Source organism: Aotus nancymaae, unplaced genomic scaffold (assembly GCF_030222135.1).
Source record: "Aotus nancymaae isolate 86718 unplaced genomic scaffold, 86718_ANA_hifiasm-v0.15.2.pri h1tg000039l, whole genome shotgun sequence".
In the NCBI taxonomy this organism is placed as follows: Eukaryota; Metazoa; Chordata; class Mammalia; order Primates; family Aotidae; genus Aotus; species Aotus nancymaae.
Genome location: NW_026988453.1, coordinates 10855716 through 10875816, shown reverse-complemented (window position 1 = coordinate 10875816; position 20101 = coordinate 10855716). Strand labels below are relative to the sequence as shown.

At 40.3% G+C, this 20101-nt stretch overlaps 1 protein-coding gene across 1 annotated transcript in view; it reads right to left on the bottom strand.

The window, feature by feature from the left end:
* Positions 1-20101, bottom strand: part of LOC135268209 (complement receptor type 1-like) — a 148059-nt gene that overhangs the window by 23267 nt on the left and 104691 nt on the right. The window contains exons 25-31 of the mRNA XM_064360205.1: positions 18242-18327; positions 12066-12464; positions 9118-9294; positions 8924-9026; positions 7574-7659; positions 5388-5606; positions 4231-4330 (exon numbers count right to left, since the gene is read on the bottom strand). Of these exons, the coding sequence (XP_064216275.1) occupies positions 4231-4330; positions 5388-5606; positions 7574-7659; positions 8924-9026; positions 9118-9294; positions 12066-12464; positions 18242-18327 (1170 nt within the window). The remainder of the gene's footprint in view (positions 1-4230; positions 4331-5387; positions 5607-7573; positions 7660-8923; positions 9027-9117; positions 9295-12065; positions 12465-18241; positions 18328-20101) is intronic.

Genomic DNA, 20101 nt, shown 5'->3' with positions numbered 1-20101 from the left:
GCTCAATGATTTTCTGCTTTATACCATAGAGAGGTTCGCACTTATTCAGCAATGCAAGATGAGGAGAGTACAGTCAGGAAATTTACGAATTGTATGTTTAAAAATGCTCAAAAAAAAAAAGAGAAAAGAAGAAATTGGATTTACTCTAAATTTACCTTGTCAGATTCTAGATACTGTGGTCTGTGAGACCGAGTCTGGAGTCTGGCAAATGTGCTGGACACCACAAGCTTCCTTTCGGTGTTTGCTGGGGTGGCAGAAACGTAGCCCCTACTCACTACCTGGCTTAGCTGTTCCCGTGAACGTGAAATTGAGGCAGAGCCTCAACTGTGTGCTGAGCAAGGGTGAGCACCAACAGCTGGACTGTGCGCTGTGAGCACTTGACGCTTGACATTTTCAAAGGGTTGAATTCTGTTATAGGTTGAATGATGTCTCCCCCAAATATGCTGAAGTCTTGACCCCCCAGTCCCTGTGGATGTGATCTTACTTGGAAATACAATCTGCAGATGCAATCAAGTTAAGAGGAGGCCATTAAGGTAGGCCCTAATCCAATATGACTGATATCCTTATAAAAAGAGAGAACTCAGGACACACACATGCACAGAGAGGAGAACCACGTGAGGACACAGACCCAGAGGGAAGACGGCCACGTGAGGACAGAGACAGAAATTTGAGTTCTGTTGCAACACGCCAAGGAAGCTCTGGGGCTCCAGAAGCTGGAAGATGCAATGAAGGATCCTCCCCTACAGGATTCAGAGGGAGCATGTCCCTGCCAACACCTTGATTTTGGACTTCCAGCCTCCAGAACAGAACTCCAAAAACTTCTGTTGTATTAAGACGGCCATTTCGTGTTACAGACATGCCTCAAAGGTATTGCAGGTTCAGTTCCAGACCACCACAGTAAAACAAATAGCACAACAAATGAGTCATATGAACTTTTTGATTTCTCAGTGAGTCTAAAAGTTGTGTTTATTCTATACTGTAGTCTATTAAGTGTGAAATAGCGTTATGTCTTTAAAAAGTCATACTTCTTTTTTTTTTTTTTTTTTTTTTTTTTTGAGACAGAGTCTTGCTGTGTCGCCAGGCACCAAGCTGGAGTGCAGTGGCACAATCTCGGCTCACTGCAATCTCTGCCTCCTGGGTTCAAGCAATTCTCCTGCCTCAGCCTCCCAAGTAGCTGGGACTACAGGCATGCGCCACCACGCCCAGCTAATTTTTGTATTTTTTTAGTAGAGATGGGGCTTCACCATGTTGGCCAGGATGGTCTCGATCTCTTGACCTTGTGATCCACCCTCCTTGGCCTCCCAAAGTGCTGGGATTACAGGCGTGAGCCACTGCACCCAACCAAAAAAGTCATACTTTAAAAAATGGTTTATTGATAAAAAATGCTAAAGATTATCTGACCTTGAATAAGTCATCATCTTTTTGCTGGTGGAGGGTCTTGCCTCAAGGTTGATGGCTGCTGACTGATCAGGGTGGTGGTTGCTGAAGGCTGGGGTGGCTGTGGCAATTTCTTAAGCTAAGACAACAATAAAATTTACCACATTGACTCTTCCTTTCACAAAAGATTTCCCTATAGTGTGCAATGCTCTTTGATAACATTTTACCCTCTGAACTGCTTTCACAATTGGAGTCAATCCTCCCAGACACTACTGCTGCTTTATCAACTGAGTTTATGTAATATTCTAAATCGTTTGTGGTCATTTTGACAATGCCTATGTCATCTTCACCTCAGGAAGAGGCTCCATCTCAAAAACACCACTTTCTCTGCTCATTCATAAGAAGTAGCTCCTCATCTGTTCAAGTTTGATCATGAGATTGTAGCAATTCAGTCACATCTTCAGGCTCCACTTCTAATTGTAGTTCTCTTGCTGTTTCCACCACGTCTGCAGTTATTTTCTCCACTGAAGTCTTGAACTTCACAAAGTTATCCGTGAGGATTGGAATCAACCTCTACCAAACTCCTGTTAATGTTGATATTTTAACTTCTTCCAATGAATCATGAATGTTCTTAATGGTATGTAGAATGATGAATTCTTTCCTGCAGTTTTCAACTTACTTTGTTCAGATCCATCAGAGGAATTACTGTCTGTGGGAACCATAGCCTTACAAAATGTATTTCTTAAATACTGAAACTTGAAAGTCAAAATTACTACTTCAGTCATGTACTGCAGAATAGCTGCTGCTGTCATCAGCCAGGAAAACTACATTCATCTCCTTGTCCATCTTCATCAGAGGTCTTGGCTGATGAGGTGCAATGTCAATGAGCAATAATATTTTGAAAGGAATCTGTTTTTCTGAGCACTAGAGCTGAACTGTGGGCTTAAAATATTCAGTAAGCAACGCTGCAAACATACCTCTGTCATCAGGCTTTGTTGTTCCATTTATTGAGTACAGGCAAGGTACATTTAGCATAATTCGTAAGGGCTCTAGGATTTTTAGAATGGTCAGTGAGCATTGACTTCAACTCAAAGTCACCAGTGGCATTAGCTCCTAAAAAGTCAGCCTATCCTTTGAAACATTGAAGCCAGGCATTGGCTTCTCCTTTCTAGCTATGAAAGTCCAACAGATAGCTGTTTTGTCTACATGGAAAATCTGCTATTTAGTGTAACACCTTCATCAATGATCTCAGTTAGATCTTCTGGACAATTTGCTACAGTTTCCACATCAGCACTTGTTGCTTTACCTTGCCCCTTTACGTTATGGAGATGGCTTCCTTCTTTAAACCCCAGGAGCCAACCTCTGCTAGCTTCTACCTTTTTTTTTTTTTTTTTCCTGAGATGGGGGTCTCATTCTATGGTCCAGCCTGGCGTGCAGTGGCACGATCTGGGCTCACTGCAACCTCTGCCTCCTGGGTGTAAGCTATTATCATATCTCAGATTCCCAAAGAGCTGGAACTACAGGCACTTGGCACCACTCTTGCTAATTTTTGCATTTTTAGTAGAAACAAGATTTCACCATATTGGTCAGGCTGGTATTGAACTCCTGAACTCAGGTGATCCACCTGCCTTAGCCTCCCAAAGTGCTGGGATTACAGGCATGAGACACTGTGCCTGGCTGCTTCCAGCTTTTTTTCTGCAGCTTCCTGACCTCTGCCAGTCTTTACAGAATTGAAGAGAGTTAGGGGCTTGTTCAGGATTAGGATTTGGCTTAAGGAAATGTGTCTGGTTTGATCTTGTATCCAGACCACTAAAACTTCTGTGTCAGCAATATAAGGCTGTTTGACCTTCTTATCATTCATGCCTTCTCTGGAATAGCATTTTAAATTTCCTTCAAGTACTCTTGCTTTGCCTTTACAACTCACTAGCTCTTTGGCACACGAGGTCTGACTTTTGGTCTATCTTGGCTTTCAACATATCTTCCTCACTAAGCTTCATCATCTCTAGCTTTTGATTTGAAATAAGAGATGTATGACTCCTCCCGTCATGTGAACACTTAAAGGCCATTGTGGGGCTAGTAATTGCCCTAATTTTAGTATTATTGTGTCTCAGGGATTAGGAAGTCCTGAAGAGAGGGAGAGAGAAGGGGAGTGTCTAGTTCATGGAGCAGTCAAAGCATGCCCATTTATTAAAGTTTCTGTCTTATATGGGTGCAGTTCGTAGTGACCCCAAACAACGACAATAGTCACATCAAAGATCCCTGATCACAGATCACTGTCACAGACATGATAATAATGAAAATGTTTGGGATATTGTGAGAATAATCAAAACGCTACACAGAGACATGAAGTGAACACATGCTGTTGGAAAAATGATGCCAACAGACATGCTTGTCACAGGGTTGGCACAAGCCTTCGATTGTAAGAAGCATGACATCTGCAAAGTGCAATAAGACGAGGAAGGCCTGTACTTGGTGATGGCAGCCCTAGGAAGCAATCATGCTGTTACCAGTAAGATTCGTTCTTTCACACAGATGCTATATGGCCTTCTCTTTCTTCCAGCAATGGGCTGGGCTAGGGTTGTTTGTGTGCTTTGACTATTACACTCTTTCCTGATTTATTTTCCTTCCCATCCAGTGAATGCCATACTTTTTATATGTGCACTGCTGGTTTCCAGCAAGGATACAGATTTTCCCCCAATCTTCTATCTTTGTTCATTTCAATCAGGCGTTAACACCTGTGTTCAAACCTCTTAAGAGCAGGTGGCAATAGCCTGGTTTCCTTCCTGAGATGTGGCTAGAAGGTGTACAGCTGTGCCAGAACTCTTGAACCAAGAGATGTTGCTGCCAACTCACCCTGTATTACAAGAATAGTTGATTCTGGATCCAACCTGGATGTTTGTGATCACATGCACCACACCATTCATTGGATCTGAAGGAGTTTTACATGATTTACCTATGGGAAAGAAATAGTATTTTGGAGCCAGGTAAAGTAATCTGAATTCTCTTCAGTACATAAGGTATCAACCTGCATGTACCTTCCTGAAGAAAACATGCAGTTCTGATGGTTCCACAAATTTTCTTACCTTGAGAAAACTCATCAGAGTGCCTCAGGATTAGCCAACTGCTAAGCCCCACTTTCAAAAAGACCTTCCCTCCAGATCTATCTAGATCGAGATTTAGATCTATGTAGAGACCTTGCATCCCTTATCAAAGTGTAAAAGGCATTATGTACCACCAATATATTTCAACGTTTTCAGAGGATTTCTTCCCACCTAGTTATTCAAACAGAATTTGTCTTCCTACTCAACTTTCCCCCTGATCTACAGTCATTTATTATTTACTTTCCCTAGGGAATGAAGATTTTCTCTACAAATATTCCTTGAAACATTCTCATGAAGTGAGCATTTCAAGCAATAATCAAGGATGACCTACAAGAATAACTCTTACATCCACCTATATGAACACTTTTGAAAAGAAGGTTCTCATATCCCAAATTTGAAAAAATTCAGTAAGAAGCTTTGGCAGACATGGGAAAGATCCTCTTTAATTTTTCACACTTTTAGGAAGCCAGAAAGAATGTCTTGCCCAGGTTCCACCTTTGCTGTTTGGTTTCCTTGTACTTCAAGCCATCAGAACTCCAATGAGAGGCTGAGAAGCATGGGCGGGGAACTTAAGACAGTTCCTGGCAGAAGGAGCCACCGATTTTTCTAGGTCAGATTTCTAAGCCAGCCATTTCAAAAAGGAGATTCACAGGCTTCTGTTTTTAATTCCTATGATTCTAATGAAGAACTTTCCCACCACTCACCACTTCCCTCCCTTTTCACCAGCCCTTTTAGCTGCAAAGGTCATCAGGATCTTATATGCTGACCTACCTTAGAATGATTTATCATTGGTTTGGCATTCCACTGTGGCAAATGCACAAATAAATACCACCCTGTGACTATGGAAATATGGAGGGCCTGGGTTAGATATTCTGAACCCATTTCGGACATGGAGAAATGAGCACTAACCCAGACTTCTACAGCGAGGAGCAGGGCTGCTCCAAACCCCATTCCCTTGAGGGTCACTTGTGCATCGGACGGTGCTCTCCCCAACAAGGTCAAAGGTCTTCCCGCTGACTGGGTGGGGGTCGCATGTGTAATTTACTGCTTTTCCAAAGGGAAAGACTTCCAGAGGTTTTCCTGTGTGTCTCCCGTTAGGAATATCTGGAGGACTTGGACAAAAGATTTCTGGAAAAAAGGCAAAAGCTCTAAGTTTCATTCAGGAGTTTCACCAGAGGTATTCTGCAATTATAAGGTGCTATGATTGTTTTTATTTAAAATATGCTAAGGAGATGACCGTAGACATTAGGACTTCGAAGATATGGATTGAATGAGATGTCAATGAAAGTGTATTGTAAAGTACAAAAGAGATTTGTCTATTGTGAATCTTCCAGATAGTAGCAGTTCCTGGACAATAGAAACTTTACAACTTTAATGAAGTATCAAAACATTTGAAGAATGTTTTGAAGGGTACTTTGAAGGGTAACTCATTCACTTAGTCAACATATATTAACTGAGCACATATCCTGTGTCAGCCACTCATCAGGATCCTGGGGACACAGTGATGATGAAGGAGCCTACGTTCTTGTGAAATATTTCTCAAGAATGAGAATATATATATGTGTGCTAATGAATATATGTGTGCTAATCACCTTAAATAGGCAAAAAATTTCACTGATTACTTATTGATATTGATCATAAATCTCAGTGATAACAATAGCACTGTCACAGTGAATTGAAATGTAGTTAGGCCATTACAAAAAACTCCAAATGAATTCAGATTGCTTTGCTTTTTAAAATGTCTAGGTCTGTTGATGACTTATTTTCTCTTTACTTTCTGGGTCAGGTTTCCAGTTGTTACTCCTTTCTAGCATCTGCCGATTTGTTTAGAACAGTCTCTTTCTCATTTTTAATTGGCATTTTTCATTAGAATTGGAATTTGGAAGAAGCTACTTCAACTAGCAAGGATTGTGAAAAATAAGAGAACGCTTGAGTAGTCCAGTCAATAACTGAGCTTTCATGCATGATAGGAGAACAGACACTTGTCATGTTGTTTCAAGGAGCATTGGATTTCTTAGACAGCAAGAATCTCTATATAAATTATGTTCTTATAAAATTTTACTCTAAAAAGCACTGTAAGATGTCAAAGTAGATTTCTAACAACATAAACAGTTCAGTAAAATTTCATGTTTTTTTAAAGAAACACGTTTTTCAATCTTTAGAATCAAGAAATGAAGCAAAGTTCTCTCTTCTACTGGGGAAATTATAAATGGGTAGACTAGGAGAAATCAGCAGTCTACACATTTAGACTGCTAAATGTGATTACTGAACACGAGTCTTATTTTTAAAAAACTGAATTATTAGTTATGAATCTCTCAGCATAAGTTATTTAGGTGCATGTTTTGAGAATTTAAGGAGTCTCAAACTGCTCACCCTGTCTGATGTTACTCCCCACTTTTCCCTCATTCCTAATTACTTTGATCTATTATCTCTGTAGCATTTAACTCATTTATTTTTTTTCTTCTCCCCACCTGAGTAAAAACTCATTTATTATTTTCCTTCTCCCCACCTGAGTAAAAACAACATGGGGACAGGAATTTCACTCATCTTGTTTATTGCTGTAAGGCCAGTGGCTAGATGAAAATGAGGCACAAAGTATGTGATCAATAAATAATTGATTAAATAAAGGCATGTTTAATATTTGTGTATTAGCAAATAGATAACAAAAATTGAAGACTGACTGCACCTTGATGGGAGAACAAAATGAAAAAGAAGGAAGGAAAGAGAGGTAGGGAGGGAGGGGAAAGGGAGAGAAGAAGGGAAGAAAGAACTAAAGGAAAGAAAGAAAAAATGAAGGCGAGAAAGAAAGCAAATTGTTAAAGCTTCACATTATCCAATCTCTCCTGATCTAGAAGCACACTACCATAGGAGTTATTGCGGTAGAACACAGAATACAAAACAGCAGAGACATATCAGATGGCTCCAAGACAGGTGATGTACACATTGATTCACAACAAAACATTATTAAAATAAGCAATCTTCAAATCAATAATTCAGACTAGAAAATTGAAGAACCACATTAGGGGAGGCCATGGGTCAAATACTGAAGAGATAAAGGGAAGAGATTGGCCTGAAATATTATTCCTGTTACTCACGTTCACACACTGGAACAGTGCTATTCCAGAGGCTTTCCATTCCAACCAAGACACAATAACTAGCAGAGCTGCCTTTTAATTGAAATCTAAAGAAGAAAATAGTAGTGAATAGTGAGCCAAGAGGCCAGTTAGTTTGCAATCTAAGGCTCTGCCCCAAATCTCAGGATTTTGAGGACCTGAGGCCAGCAGGTGGCAGAATTGTAGAGACTACATTATTCTGGAGAAATCACAGCATCCAGAAGGGAGCAATATAGAATGGCAAAATGCAGTAGCTTGGTCACATGATAGTCCTGCTTAAATTGAAGAAGGTGGTCACGACATAGCCGCCATCCCCTTGACCCTGGACCCAGGCTTGGAGTTTCAGTGATTACTCCATGATAACCTGATAAATCGCTCATTATCATTATTAGAAACCCAGTCTTCTAATGCAATGCCTTCCTAACTCTGAAACAGCAAGTAAAACAGCTTCCAGTTTGGACTGGAAAAGTGGGAAATAGCTGGTGAGAGAATAGAAATTGTCCTTTCATCTCCACATCTGTGGTGGCGTGAAGAAGGCTTACAATGGCAGTTTGGGCTCCTGAAGAGTAAGCACGAATATTCTAGTGGTAAAAAGAAAGAAGAGATGACATGACTTTTGTATGCAGTCATCGAAAATTCTCAATGTCCTGATGCCCTCCTAAATCTTACTGGCCGCTGGCATTTGGAGGCTGCCAAGATCCTGTGGAACATTTTGGGATCAGGTGCTTTGTTGCCCATGCTGGTCAGCTACCATGTAGAGATGTGCACCTTGTGAAGACCGCTAGATGGACATAAATGAGTTAATGACCTTGCCAGAAATATTAACAGCAGCCATCAGGACCCCATGACTAGCCAGATGATATATGACTGAATTTTTAAAAAATGCATCTTTAGTCCTATTACAAATTTCACCATTGATGGTTTAAACAATTTACTGGAATGATTCTTAAATGATTCTAGCTATTTAGAATAAGCGTTTTATTACTTGCAATTTTTTTCTGAAACTCTCTAAATTACTCATATCCCTTTTGGCTTGGAAAATAGGATTTTTTAACTTAATGTGCTACCAAAATATTCATAACAAGTAGTTATACTTGTCCTTGAACTTTCCAGTTAATTTATGGCCCATTTTCCTCTTCATATCTCATGTTGTTAGTTCTATGTGTTTCTTTCTTCCTATATATACTTTCAAAAGTTCATGTCTTTGTGTGTGTGTGTGTGTGTATGTGTGTGCGTCTGTGTCTTTTTTTTAAAGCTACACCAATCTCCCCTTTTTGGACTAATTCCTAGCCCAATTTCAATGTCCAGAAGATCAGGCAAGCTCATACTCACCCTTCATCACAAACAAAGTCCACTTTTGCTCCAAGCTGGAGATTAGGTGGAAATAGCACACGGCCATTAGGAAGTTGGCCCAGGAAGTCATCACAGGATCTCACTGGGGAAAAAGAAAAACAAACAGAAATAACTGGCTTGTGGAGAATAAAGACACAAGCTAAAAATATCAAGCCAGGTAAGAGTCTAGGCACCTTCACATCTGGGGACTGCAGGGCTCCAGTCTCCCTGGGGTGTGCAGTGCAGAGAAGCAGCCCCTCTGAGGTCATAGCCGGGCTCACAGCTGTAGAACACTTCCTGGCCAGGCCAAAAGTTGTCCTTGTCCCTTTGGGTACGCTCACCATGCAGGATATCTGGAGGCGGCTGACATACTGGGGGAGAGAGAAACAAAGTACTGCTAATTGTGGGAAAATAACTTTTTCTGTTCACTGATAAACTGGCCAAGGGAATAATAATTATAAATCTATGTGTAATAAAAAGGCACAATAAAAGCCTTATAAACTAAATACACAGAGCGAGGAAGATGTCTTGCCATCAGTCATAGAACTGACACTTGCAGAACTGTGACTAAAACGGAGGTATCCCCAATTCATTGATTTTCATATGAAGTATGCACCTAAGATTTCATGATGGACAGTTCCTTCTAGAATGGAACTGTCTAGAATGCTTCCAATTACTGTTCACCCAGTACAAAATTGGGAGGAATAATGGATTTTTATATCTTCACACTTCCTTTCTAGAAGGACGCCAACAATTTAGTATTGCATTTTAGGCAACAGAGCAGTGCCCATGCACACGTCTCATCTAATAGGTCCCTCCATCCCCTATCACATTGGTGCAACAAACAAGGTCCATACACCTATTCTCATCTCCTTTCATGTCTCTGTTAGCGGCCACCTAACATAGGGTGGTAGAGAACGATGGGTCTCCTCTCCTCATGCTATGTAGCAAGGTGCTGCCTAGTCATTCATTTCACTGCAGTGAGAAGGTGGGCAACTGTTGAACAAAATCTAAAAGACCTACTGTCACCATAATGAGAGTGTATACTTCACACAACATATAATGACATATCTAGTTGTCTCTTAATCTAGTTCATCTGAACTCAGGAAATCAGAACACATTTGGGTCTCAATTAAATTATATAAAACTGTCATAAAATGGAAAAAATAATTTCAGTTTGGCTTTGAGCAGATCAGTTCCCTTTTCTGGACTTCAGCTTTCTCAAGCATCAAATAGGGGATTGGACTAGAAAAATGACTTCTTTAAGGAGTTCGTAAATACTCTGATGCTGTAATGTCAGTTTTCAGGGCTCATCACCCAGTGTTTCCCTTGACTACTCAATGCCTGGTGATGTAATATTGAGGTGGTGTGTTTGTTAAATTTATGTTGGCCCCTGGCCTCACACTTCTGCACTGTCTTTTGACTGCTAGTAATGCAGGCCTTAAAACTACAATCCTTTGTCTTCCTTGAGAGCTGGGCTCTTGTTAGGTTCTGCCAATTGGAGGCATATATGCCAAATAAAAAGGCAGGATGATGGCAGAATCTGTTCTACTTCTAGAGGTGGCTCAGGCAGTGACGGTATAGATGGCTTCAGTGAGCAGCCACAGCTTCAATTCTAGCAATGCCAACGACTTTTGCTCCAGCAATATCAGCTACATTCTGGCAGCAGTGGTGGCTCCTGCAGCATTAGCAGCTTTCAGGAAGACACCTGCTCAGTGGCAGGAGCTGACCATTTCAGCATCAGTACAGGCTCCTGTGCTTTAGACTGGAAGTCACAGTAGCTCCCTGATCTCTGGTAACTCTACCTTGTTGCTATGGCTTTTCCTGCCCTTCTAACATCTTTCTGACCTATTAGCTGTGACATGGTTTGGCTCTGTGTACCCTCCCAAATCTCATGTCAAATTGTAATTCCCAGTGTTGGAGCAGGAGCCTGGTGGGAGGTGACTGGATCATGGAGGTGGTTTCTGATGGTTTAGCATCATCACCCTAGTGCTGTCTTATGATAGAGTTCTACTGAGATCTGCTTGTTTAAAAGTGTACAGAACCTCCCCATTTGCTCTCTCTATCTCCTGCCAGCCATATGAAGATATGCCTGCTTCCCTTTTGCCTTCTACCATGATTGTAAGTTTCCTGAGGAGTCCCCAGCCATGCCTCCTGTACAGCCTGCAGAACTGTGAGTCAATTAAACCTCTTTTGTTTATAAATTACCTAGTCTCAGGTAGTTCTTTATAGCAATGTGAGAACAGATTAATACCACCTGCATGAAATCCCTCACTCCTTGACTGTATCCAGAGTAAGTTTTGATTTCCTGACTGGATGCTGACCAGCAAAGCCAAGGCTCTGGAGTCAGATGGACTTGCGTTCCAGTCTTCAGTCGGGAAGCTAGTATCTTAGAAAGGTATCTGATCTCTCTAAGGTACAACTTCTCTGCCAAACATAGAAGCTGGGCATGGTGGCTCATGCCTATAATCCCAGCACTTTGGGAGGCTGAGGTGGGTGGATCACTTGAGCACAGGTGTTTGAGACAAGCCTGCTCAACATGGTGAGACTCCATCTCTACAAAAAATACAAAAAATTTAACCAGGCTTGGTTGCATGCACCTGTAGTCCCACCTGCTTGGGAGACTCAGGCTGGAGAATTACTTGAGCCAGGGAGGTGGCAGTTGCCGTAAGCCACGATCTCACGTCTGTAGTTCAACTTCAGTGACAGATCAAGGACCTCTCTCAAGCAAACGAAACAGACAAACATAGAAAAACTGGTAACTACCTAAAAACTTTGTTTTAAGAATTAAAATTCACACGTAGCCTGTATTATGGTATCTGACCAGAAAACTCACTCATTTCCTATAAGCAATTATTGTATTCAAAGGTAATTGATAGATCTATTTATAAGAACCCCAAAGAAACATCACATTCCTTGCCCTGGTTTAGCTTTGCTTCTTGATTTCAGCACATGTGCATGTACACACACACACACACACACACACACACACACCCCTTCTGAATTTCATGTTCACTACCTAGAAAATTTGCTCCCTGACCCTGCTCATGACACATCCCTCCCCCTGAACAAATACTAATCTCCTGATCCAGCAGCAACTCATGTCATTTGCAGAGCCCTTCTAGGCCTCAGTCAGACTCACCCCTGGAGCAGCTTGGTAACTCTGGTTTCCATTTGTTCAGGGCATGGCATTGCACACGGGGGGATCCTTTCATGACAAAGCTAGGCTGACACCTGAACTCCGCAACTTCATTTAAGGAAAATAAGCTTCTGTTGTCAGATACCATTATTCCATTTTCAACATTTGGAGGCGTGCATTTGTTAGGTATAATGCACTGAGGGGCCGGGCCACTCCAGATGCCCTCTTGATCATCTTTGGTGGTGCAGTATATGGAGGGCTCACCCACGAGCTCAAACACATTTCTCCCTCCGCTTCCAGGATTGCAGTGGTAGGTCACCACTGATCCATAGTGAAAATACTCTCTGTTGGTGCTAATGAAATCACCATTGGCGATGGTGGGGGGTAGCCCACAGGGAATTACTGGGAAAAGAAAGAGCAGGTTAAATAACAGTGAATTTAAATAATGAATAACAAAAATCTCATGAGTCACTAAACTGTAACTATTTTTACATTTATTATTTACTTTTAAATTTTGCTAACATGTAGGTACATTTTTACAAAATTGTAACTTCAGTGGGCATAATGTCACGTGTCCTGCCTTTCTTACTTACATTATTTCCTATAATATTTGCATGCATTTATTAACTCAATCTATATTCTTTTCATTTTAAATAGCCCTTTGATCATAGTATTATAGAGTTTATCCAGTTTTCTCCTACTCTTTTCCATTTGCTTTCTTAATTTCCATTTTTGTTATTAACTAAGGTTAGCTCTTATAGAAAAGTAAAATATAAAAACCTTTGTTAAAAGACAAATTATAAGGGAAGAGAGAAAACACAAATATACACAGCATGAAAAATAATTTAAACTTTTTTTATGAATATGGTAATATTTATAAAACTGTAAACTACTGGGGATTAATATTTTGAAAATCTAAATGATATAAATGGAAATATAAATTGCCAACATTCATTCAAAAAGATGTAGAAAGCTAGAATTGCCCAGGAAACATGTAAGAATGGAAAAAAGTCAAAGATACGTTCTGTCAAACTTTCAAGTAACATACACTTCCAAATAATATTTCAATGTTTCACAAAATACAAAAGATATAAAAGTTGACAACTCATTTAATCAAATCTAAGGCTGATATCATAACAAGATATTTGTGTAAAAGTGATCATATATTAGTCCACAAAAACCCCTAAATACATGTTAAATATACAGACCAAAGACATAGAAGAATAAAGCCTAGCATGTTTAAGTGAAGTCCTGCAATGAGAGGAGAGATATAACAGAGCACAAACAACATTTGAAGAAGTAGTAACTGAGAATTTTCTACGACTAATGCAAGACATCATTAAATTACAGATTCAAAAAGCTAGGCAGCTGATCCAAGATGGCCGAATAGGAACAGCTCTGGAGTGCAGTTCCCAATGACAGCAATGCAGAGAGTGAGTTATCACCGCATTTCCAAACGAGATACCAGGTGCATCTCAGTGGGACTGTTTGCAAAGTGAGTGTAGCCCAAGAAGGGTGAGCCAAGGCAAGGTAGGGCACTACCTCACCCAGGAAGTGCAATCTCCGGAGGACCCCCCTCCCTACCCAATGGAGGCCATCGGGGGCTTTTCCATCCACTCCAGCGCTGGTTCAGATACTGTGCTTCTCCCACAATTTTTTCCACCCACAGACCAGGAGATTCCCGGGCTGAAAACCAACACGAAGTTCCAGCACAGCTGTTTAAGCCAGCACTGCAGGTTTCCACACAAAACTCACACAAATTTGAATGGCCTTTTCAACTGGTGCTTGGAACACCTGGGAGACAGAGCTGCCCATTCAATTGAAAAAGAGGGGGTTGAAAGCAGGAAGCAAAGTGATCTGGCTCAGCGAGTCCCACTTCCACAAAAACCAGCAATCTGAAATGCTCTGGATTCCGAGTTTCGCAGCAAGCACAGCTGGACATGGGACAGTCCGGCTCTGTTGAGGGAAGGGCATCCGCAGTTACTGAGGCAGTCTACCACTACTGAGGCAGTCCCCAATTACCAAGGCAGTCCGCCATTACTGAGGCAGTTCTAACTGTACCTCTGTAAACAAAACCACAAGGACATTTACACAGCAGCTGCGAAGAGCCTGTGGCAGCTCAGCAACGCCTCTGTTGGCAGACTGTGATTAGGCTACCTCCTTGCTGGTCAGGGCATCTCTGAAAAAAGGCAGCAGCACATCAGGAACTTATAAATAAAGCCTCACCTTCCCAGGACAGAGCACCTGGGAAAAGAGGCGGTTATGAGTTCCACTGCAGCAGACTTAAACATACCTGCCCAGCAGTGCTGAATGGAACAACGGAGCTCCCAGCACAGCACTTGAGCTCTGATAAGGGACAGACTATCTCCTTAAGTGGCTCTCTGACCTCCATAGATCCAGAGGCATCTCATAAAGGAGAGCTCTGGCTGACATCTGGCAGGTACCCTTCTGGGACAAAGATAACAGAAGAAGAAAGTGGCAGCAATCCTTACTGTTCTGCAGCCCCTGTGGGTGATTCCCAGGCAAGCAGGATCTGGAGTTGACCTCCAGCAATCCTGCAGCAGAGGGGCCTTACTGTTAGAAGGAAAACTAAAAAACAGAAAGAAATAGCTATGACATCAACAAAAGGGATGTCCACTCAGAGACCTCATCTGTAAGTCACCAACTACAAAGACCACGTGTAGATAAATCCATGAAGTTGGGAAGAAACCAGTGCAAAAAGGATGAAAACGCCAAAAACCAGAATGCCTCTCCTCCTCCAAGGGATCATGACTCCTCACCAGCAAGTGAACAAAGCTGGATGGAGATTGAGTCTGATGATTTGACGGAAGCAGGCTTCAGAAGGTGGGTGATAACAAACTTCTCTGAGCTAAAAGAACATGTTCTAACCCAATGCAAGGAAACTAAGAACCTTGAAAAAGTGTTAGATGAAATGCTGACCAGAAGAATCAGCTTAGAGAAGAATATAAATGACTTGATGGAGCTGAAAAACACAGCACAAGAACTTCGTGAAGCATACACAAGTTTCCATAGCCAAATTGACAAAGCAGAAGAAAGGATATCAGAGATTGAAGATCAACTCAATGAGATAAAAACAGAAGGCAAGATTAGAGAAAAAAGAGTGAAAAGAAATAAACAAAGCCTCCAAGAAATATGGGATTATGTGAAAAGACCTAATCTACATTTCATAGGTGTACCTGAATGTGACGGGGAGAATGAATCCAAGCTTGAAAATGCTCTTCAGGATATTATCCAGATGAACTTCCCCAACCTGGCAAGGCAGGCCAACATTCAAGTCCAGGAAATACAGAGACCACCACAAAGATATTCCTTGAGAAGAGCAACCCCAAGGCACATAATCTTCTGATTTACCAGGGTTGAAATGAAGGAAAAAATGCTAAGGGCAGCCAGAGAGAAAGGTTGGGTTACCCACAAAGGGAAGCCCATCAGACTCACAGTAGATCTCTTGGCAGAAACCCTACAAGCCAGAAGAGAGTGGGGCCAATATTCAACATCCTTAAAGAAAAGAACTTTCAACCTAGAATTTCATATCCAGCCAAACTAAGCTTCATAAGTGAAGGAGAAATAAAATCCTTTACAAACAAGCAATTGCTGAGAGATTTTGTCACCCCCAGGCCTGCCTTACAAGAGCTTCTGAAAGAAGTACTAAACATGGAAAGGAAAATCCAGTACCAGCCACTCCAAAAACATACAAAATGGTAAAGACCATCGACACAATGAAGAAACTGCATCAACTAACAGGCAAAACAAACAGCTAACATCAAAATGGCAGGATGAAATCCACATATAACAATATTAACCTTAAATGTAAATGGGCTAAATGCCCCAATCAAAAGACACAGACTAGCAAATTGCATACAGAGTCAAGACTCAATCTGTGTGCTGTATTCAGAAAACCTATTTCACATGCAAGGACACACATAGGCTCAAAATAAAGGGATGGAGGAAGATTTATCAAGCAAATAGAGAGCAAAAACAGACAGGAGTTGTAATCCTAATCTCTGATAAAATGGACTTTAAACCAACAGAGATTAAAAGAGAAAGAAGGGCATTACATAATGGTAAAAGGATCAATGCAACAAGAACTAACGATCCTAAATATATACGCACCCAATACAGGAGCACCCAGATACATAAAGCAAGTTCTTAATGACCTACAAAGAGACTTAGACTCCTGCACAATAATAGTGGGAGACTTTAACACTCCATTGTCAATATTAGACAGATCAACAAGACAGAAAATTAACAAGATTATCCAGGACTTGAACTCAGATCTGGACCAAGCAAACCTAATAGACATCTACAGAACTTTCCACCCCAAATCCACAGAATATACATTCTTCTCAGCACCACATCACACCTACTCTAAAATTGACCACATAATTGGAAGTAAATCACTACTCAGCAAATGCAAGAGAATGGAAATCATAACAAACAGTCTCTCAGACCACAGTGCAATCAAATTAGAACTCAGGATTAAGAAACTAACTGAGAACTGCACAGCTTCATGGAAACTGAACAACTGGCTCCTGAATGTTGACTGGATAAACAATGAAATGAAGGCAGAAATAAAGATATTCTTCGAAACCAACAAGAACAAAGACACAATGTACCAGAATCTCTGGGACACATTTAAAGTAATGTCTAGAGGGAAATTTATAGCAATAAATGCCCACATGAGAAACCAGGAAAGATCTAAAATTGACACCCTATCATCAAAATTGAAAAAGCTAGAGGAGTAAGATAAAAAAAAAACCATCAACAGTTCCTAGACTTGAATAGTTTATAGACTCAGAGCAGCATGAATGGACAGGAGACTGGATCCTTTTGAGGAAGCACCATGCTACACAGTCAAAAGCATGTATTGTAAATCTTCCCCTAGCCTTCTCCAAGAAGACTTAAAGCCATTTACCAGCATTTGGATATAGAGAATTTACAGAACTAGAAACAGAGATAAAAATATAGGTATAAGTATAGGTGTATTATTTTGTTTGTTTTCTCTATTTAACTAATAATATTTTGTTCATATTTCTAAGAAAATTCCTATTCCAATTCCATGTTATCTTATTACAGATTTTAAATAAGATGGAAAGTTTCTCGATTTGTTTTACAAAATATCAAAACTGTTTCTTAAACTGGATAAACAGCAATAAATGTGTGACCAATGTCATTTATAAACTTAGATTCTGAAGCTCATAAACTTTCTAGTAAAAGTAACAACATTTTTAAATAAGAAGAAGAAAAGAAAAGAAGTCTCCAAGTTATCCAAAGAGAACAGTAAGATGCTATACACTGTATTTCTCTCAGCCTCAGTCTGGCCCTCCACTACATAGGTGTATTATTTTTTAATAAAATGAGAACTTGCCATACATGCCGTTCATCTGATTCTTTTTCTGCATAAAGCACATTTCTTTCTAGCCATTAAGTGCTTCTTTATGCATTTTTATGGCTGAATAAGATGCCAGTGTATGGATATACTTTTTTTTTTTAATTCTGCAAAGCTATTTTATGTTTCTTAGGGAATTCTTTATAGCGGTCATTTTGAACACATCTTTCTTTCTAGTAGATCATTTCCAAACCATAGTTTAAAATATTTAGGTTATGCTAACATTTTAACTAATATAAATAATGCTGCAATGAAAAGTTTACACCAAATTGCTTTAAGAAGTTTGTGTTTATATCCTAAGTATCAATTCTAAGAAGTAGATCAAAATATATGCCCACTTCTGAGGTGTGTAGTGTATGGTGCCTTTCAAGAGGATGTGTTGATCTCGTGGTACATGGAAGTCCAGGTTCTTCCACAGCTTCACTAACCTTGAAAAGTATCAATTTTAAAAATCTTTACTGATTTGCCAAACAGTATGATTATTGTACTGGAGGTGGTAGAACCAACATAATTTCAAATTTATTGAAGTAAAATCAAGTTTGAAGGCTTTTATGTACTTAAGCTCTCAGAATTAGAAAAGACATCCCAGGATAAGGAAGAACTTAAAGAAAGAGTTGCCAGGAACCCCAGAGGAATATTCGAGAACATTACAGCTGTCTTCAGCTATATAAAGGACAAATTGCACAGAAGGAATTCGGTTAAGATTTTTATTATTCCAGAGAAAAATTAGGATGTATCGATAAAAGAAATAGGAAGGGATATTTCAACTCACTGTCACAAACAGGTGTTTTATTATCCCAAATGACAGTATTGCCTGAGGCAACGCATGTGGCAGATGAGGAACCAATGAGTCGGTATCTAGAGGCAAAGAATGAGGAATGTTAGGTTCTAAAGAGGTCAGGTCAACTTTCCCCTTAAATCACTACTTCCAGAGATTGCACTCTTATAGAATTCAGAGGAACATTTTCCACTTGTCAAAGGACTTACCTTCCCAAATTTCACATTCTTCTCGGGACTTTTTGATTTTCTTTTCCATGCCTTCTCAGTTGGATGAGCTGTCTTTTCTTTATTATGACACATTTTTATATAAATCAAAGAAGAATTACAGTTTTTCCTATAAGTTTCATTTTTTAAAAAAAGATCACACAAGCTTCTTGAGTTCAGGGAAGCTGTCATATATATACTGATGTATGTGTGCATATAGTCCTGTTGTATGTCTTTCTATGCTTTGCAAGTATTAATGTATGGATGCATAGATGGGTGTTTATCAGTAAGATTCATCAAAGTAGGCATTTCACAGTGCCTCATGCCTATAATCCCAGCACTTTGGGAGGCTGAGGCAGGAGGATTGCTTGAGCTCAGGAGTTCAAGGCCAGCCTGGGCAACATAGTGAGACCCTGTCTCTACAAAAAAATATATTTAAAAAGCCAGGTATGATGGCACATTCCTGTAGTCCTAGCTACTCAGGAGGCCAAGGCAGGAATATCACTTGAGCCTGGGAGGCTGAGGCTACAGTGAGCATTGATCATGCCACTGCACTCCAGCCTGGGCAACAAAGCAAGACCTTGTGTCAAAAAAAAAAAGGAAGAGAGACAGGCAGAAAGAAAGAAAGAAAAAAAAAGAAAGAAAGAGAAAGAAAAGAAGGAAAGAAAGAAAGAAAGAAAGGAGAAAGAAAGAAAGAGAGAAAGGAAGAAAGGAAGAAAGAAGAAAGAAAAAGAGAGACAAAGAAGAGAAGAAGGAAAGAAAGAGAGAGAAGAAAATGATTCATAACTAGAACCAAAGGAAATCTAAGTTGACCAAAAAGAATTGAACACTTATTTTATACTTGAAATGTTAAAGTCAGTGATTCTCAACTAGTATGTCTCAAACTGTTCAAAGTGTGCCATACATTTGGAAGAATTCATGACATTTGCTTTACTTCACCTGAGACTCTCTGTTGTGATAGGTGGTTGGGTCTAACTGGCCATAGTGAGGGCTGGATCAAACTTGGTAGTGCTACACATGAAGGAAGGAAGCAATGTCAAATAACAGTCAAGGTTATAGGTAGAGCTGAGAACTTTGCTTTATGAATATGTAGGAAAACCTGGCAGCATAAAGCTTTATTCAAGCAACAAAACAGTGCCAAATGGAGATCAAATGAATAGTGACAGAACAGTGGGTGCTTTTGAAGACACTTGACACACTGTCAACATTATAGTAGTGATTACGTTGTAATTATTAATGACTTCAATATCATTTTGACATTTTTGTTATTATTTTTGAGATGGAGTTTCACTCTTGTCGCCCAGGCTGGAGTGCAATGGCATGATCTCAGCTTATTGCAACTTCCACCTCCCAGGTTCAAGCGATTCTCCTGCCTCAGCCTCCCAAGTAGCTGGGATTACAGGCACACGCCACCACACCCCGTTAATTTTGATAAAGACAGGGTTTCACCATGTTGACCAGGCTGGTCTTGAACTCCTGACCTCAGGTGATCTGCCTGTCTCCCCCTCCCAAAGTGCTGTGATTATAGGCATGAGCCACCACACTGGCCTCATTTTGCTTTCTAATGCCTTCTAGTATAACACCAAAATGAAAGCATTCTCAGTTGCACTGCCAACAGACATACACACAAGCATGAAGGATGTGAACA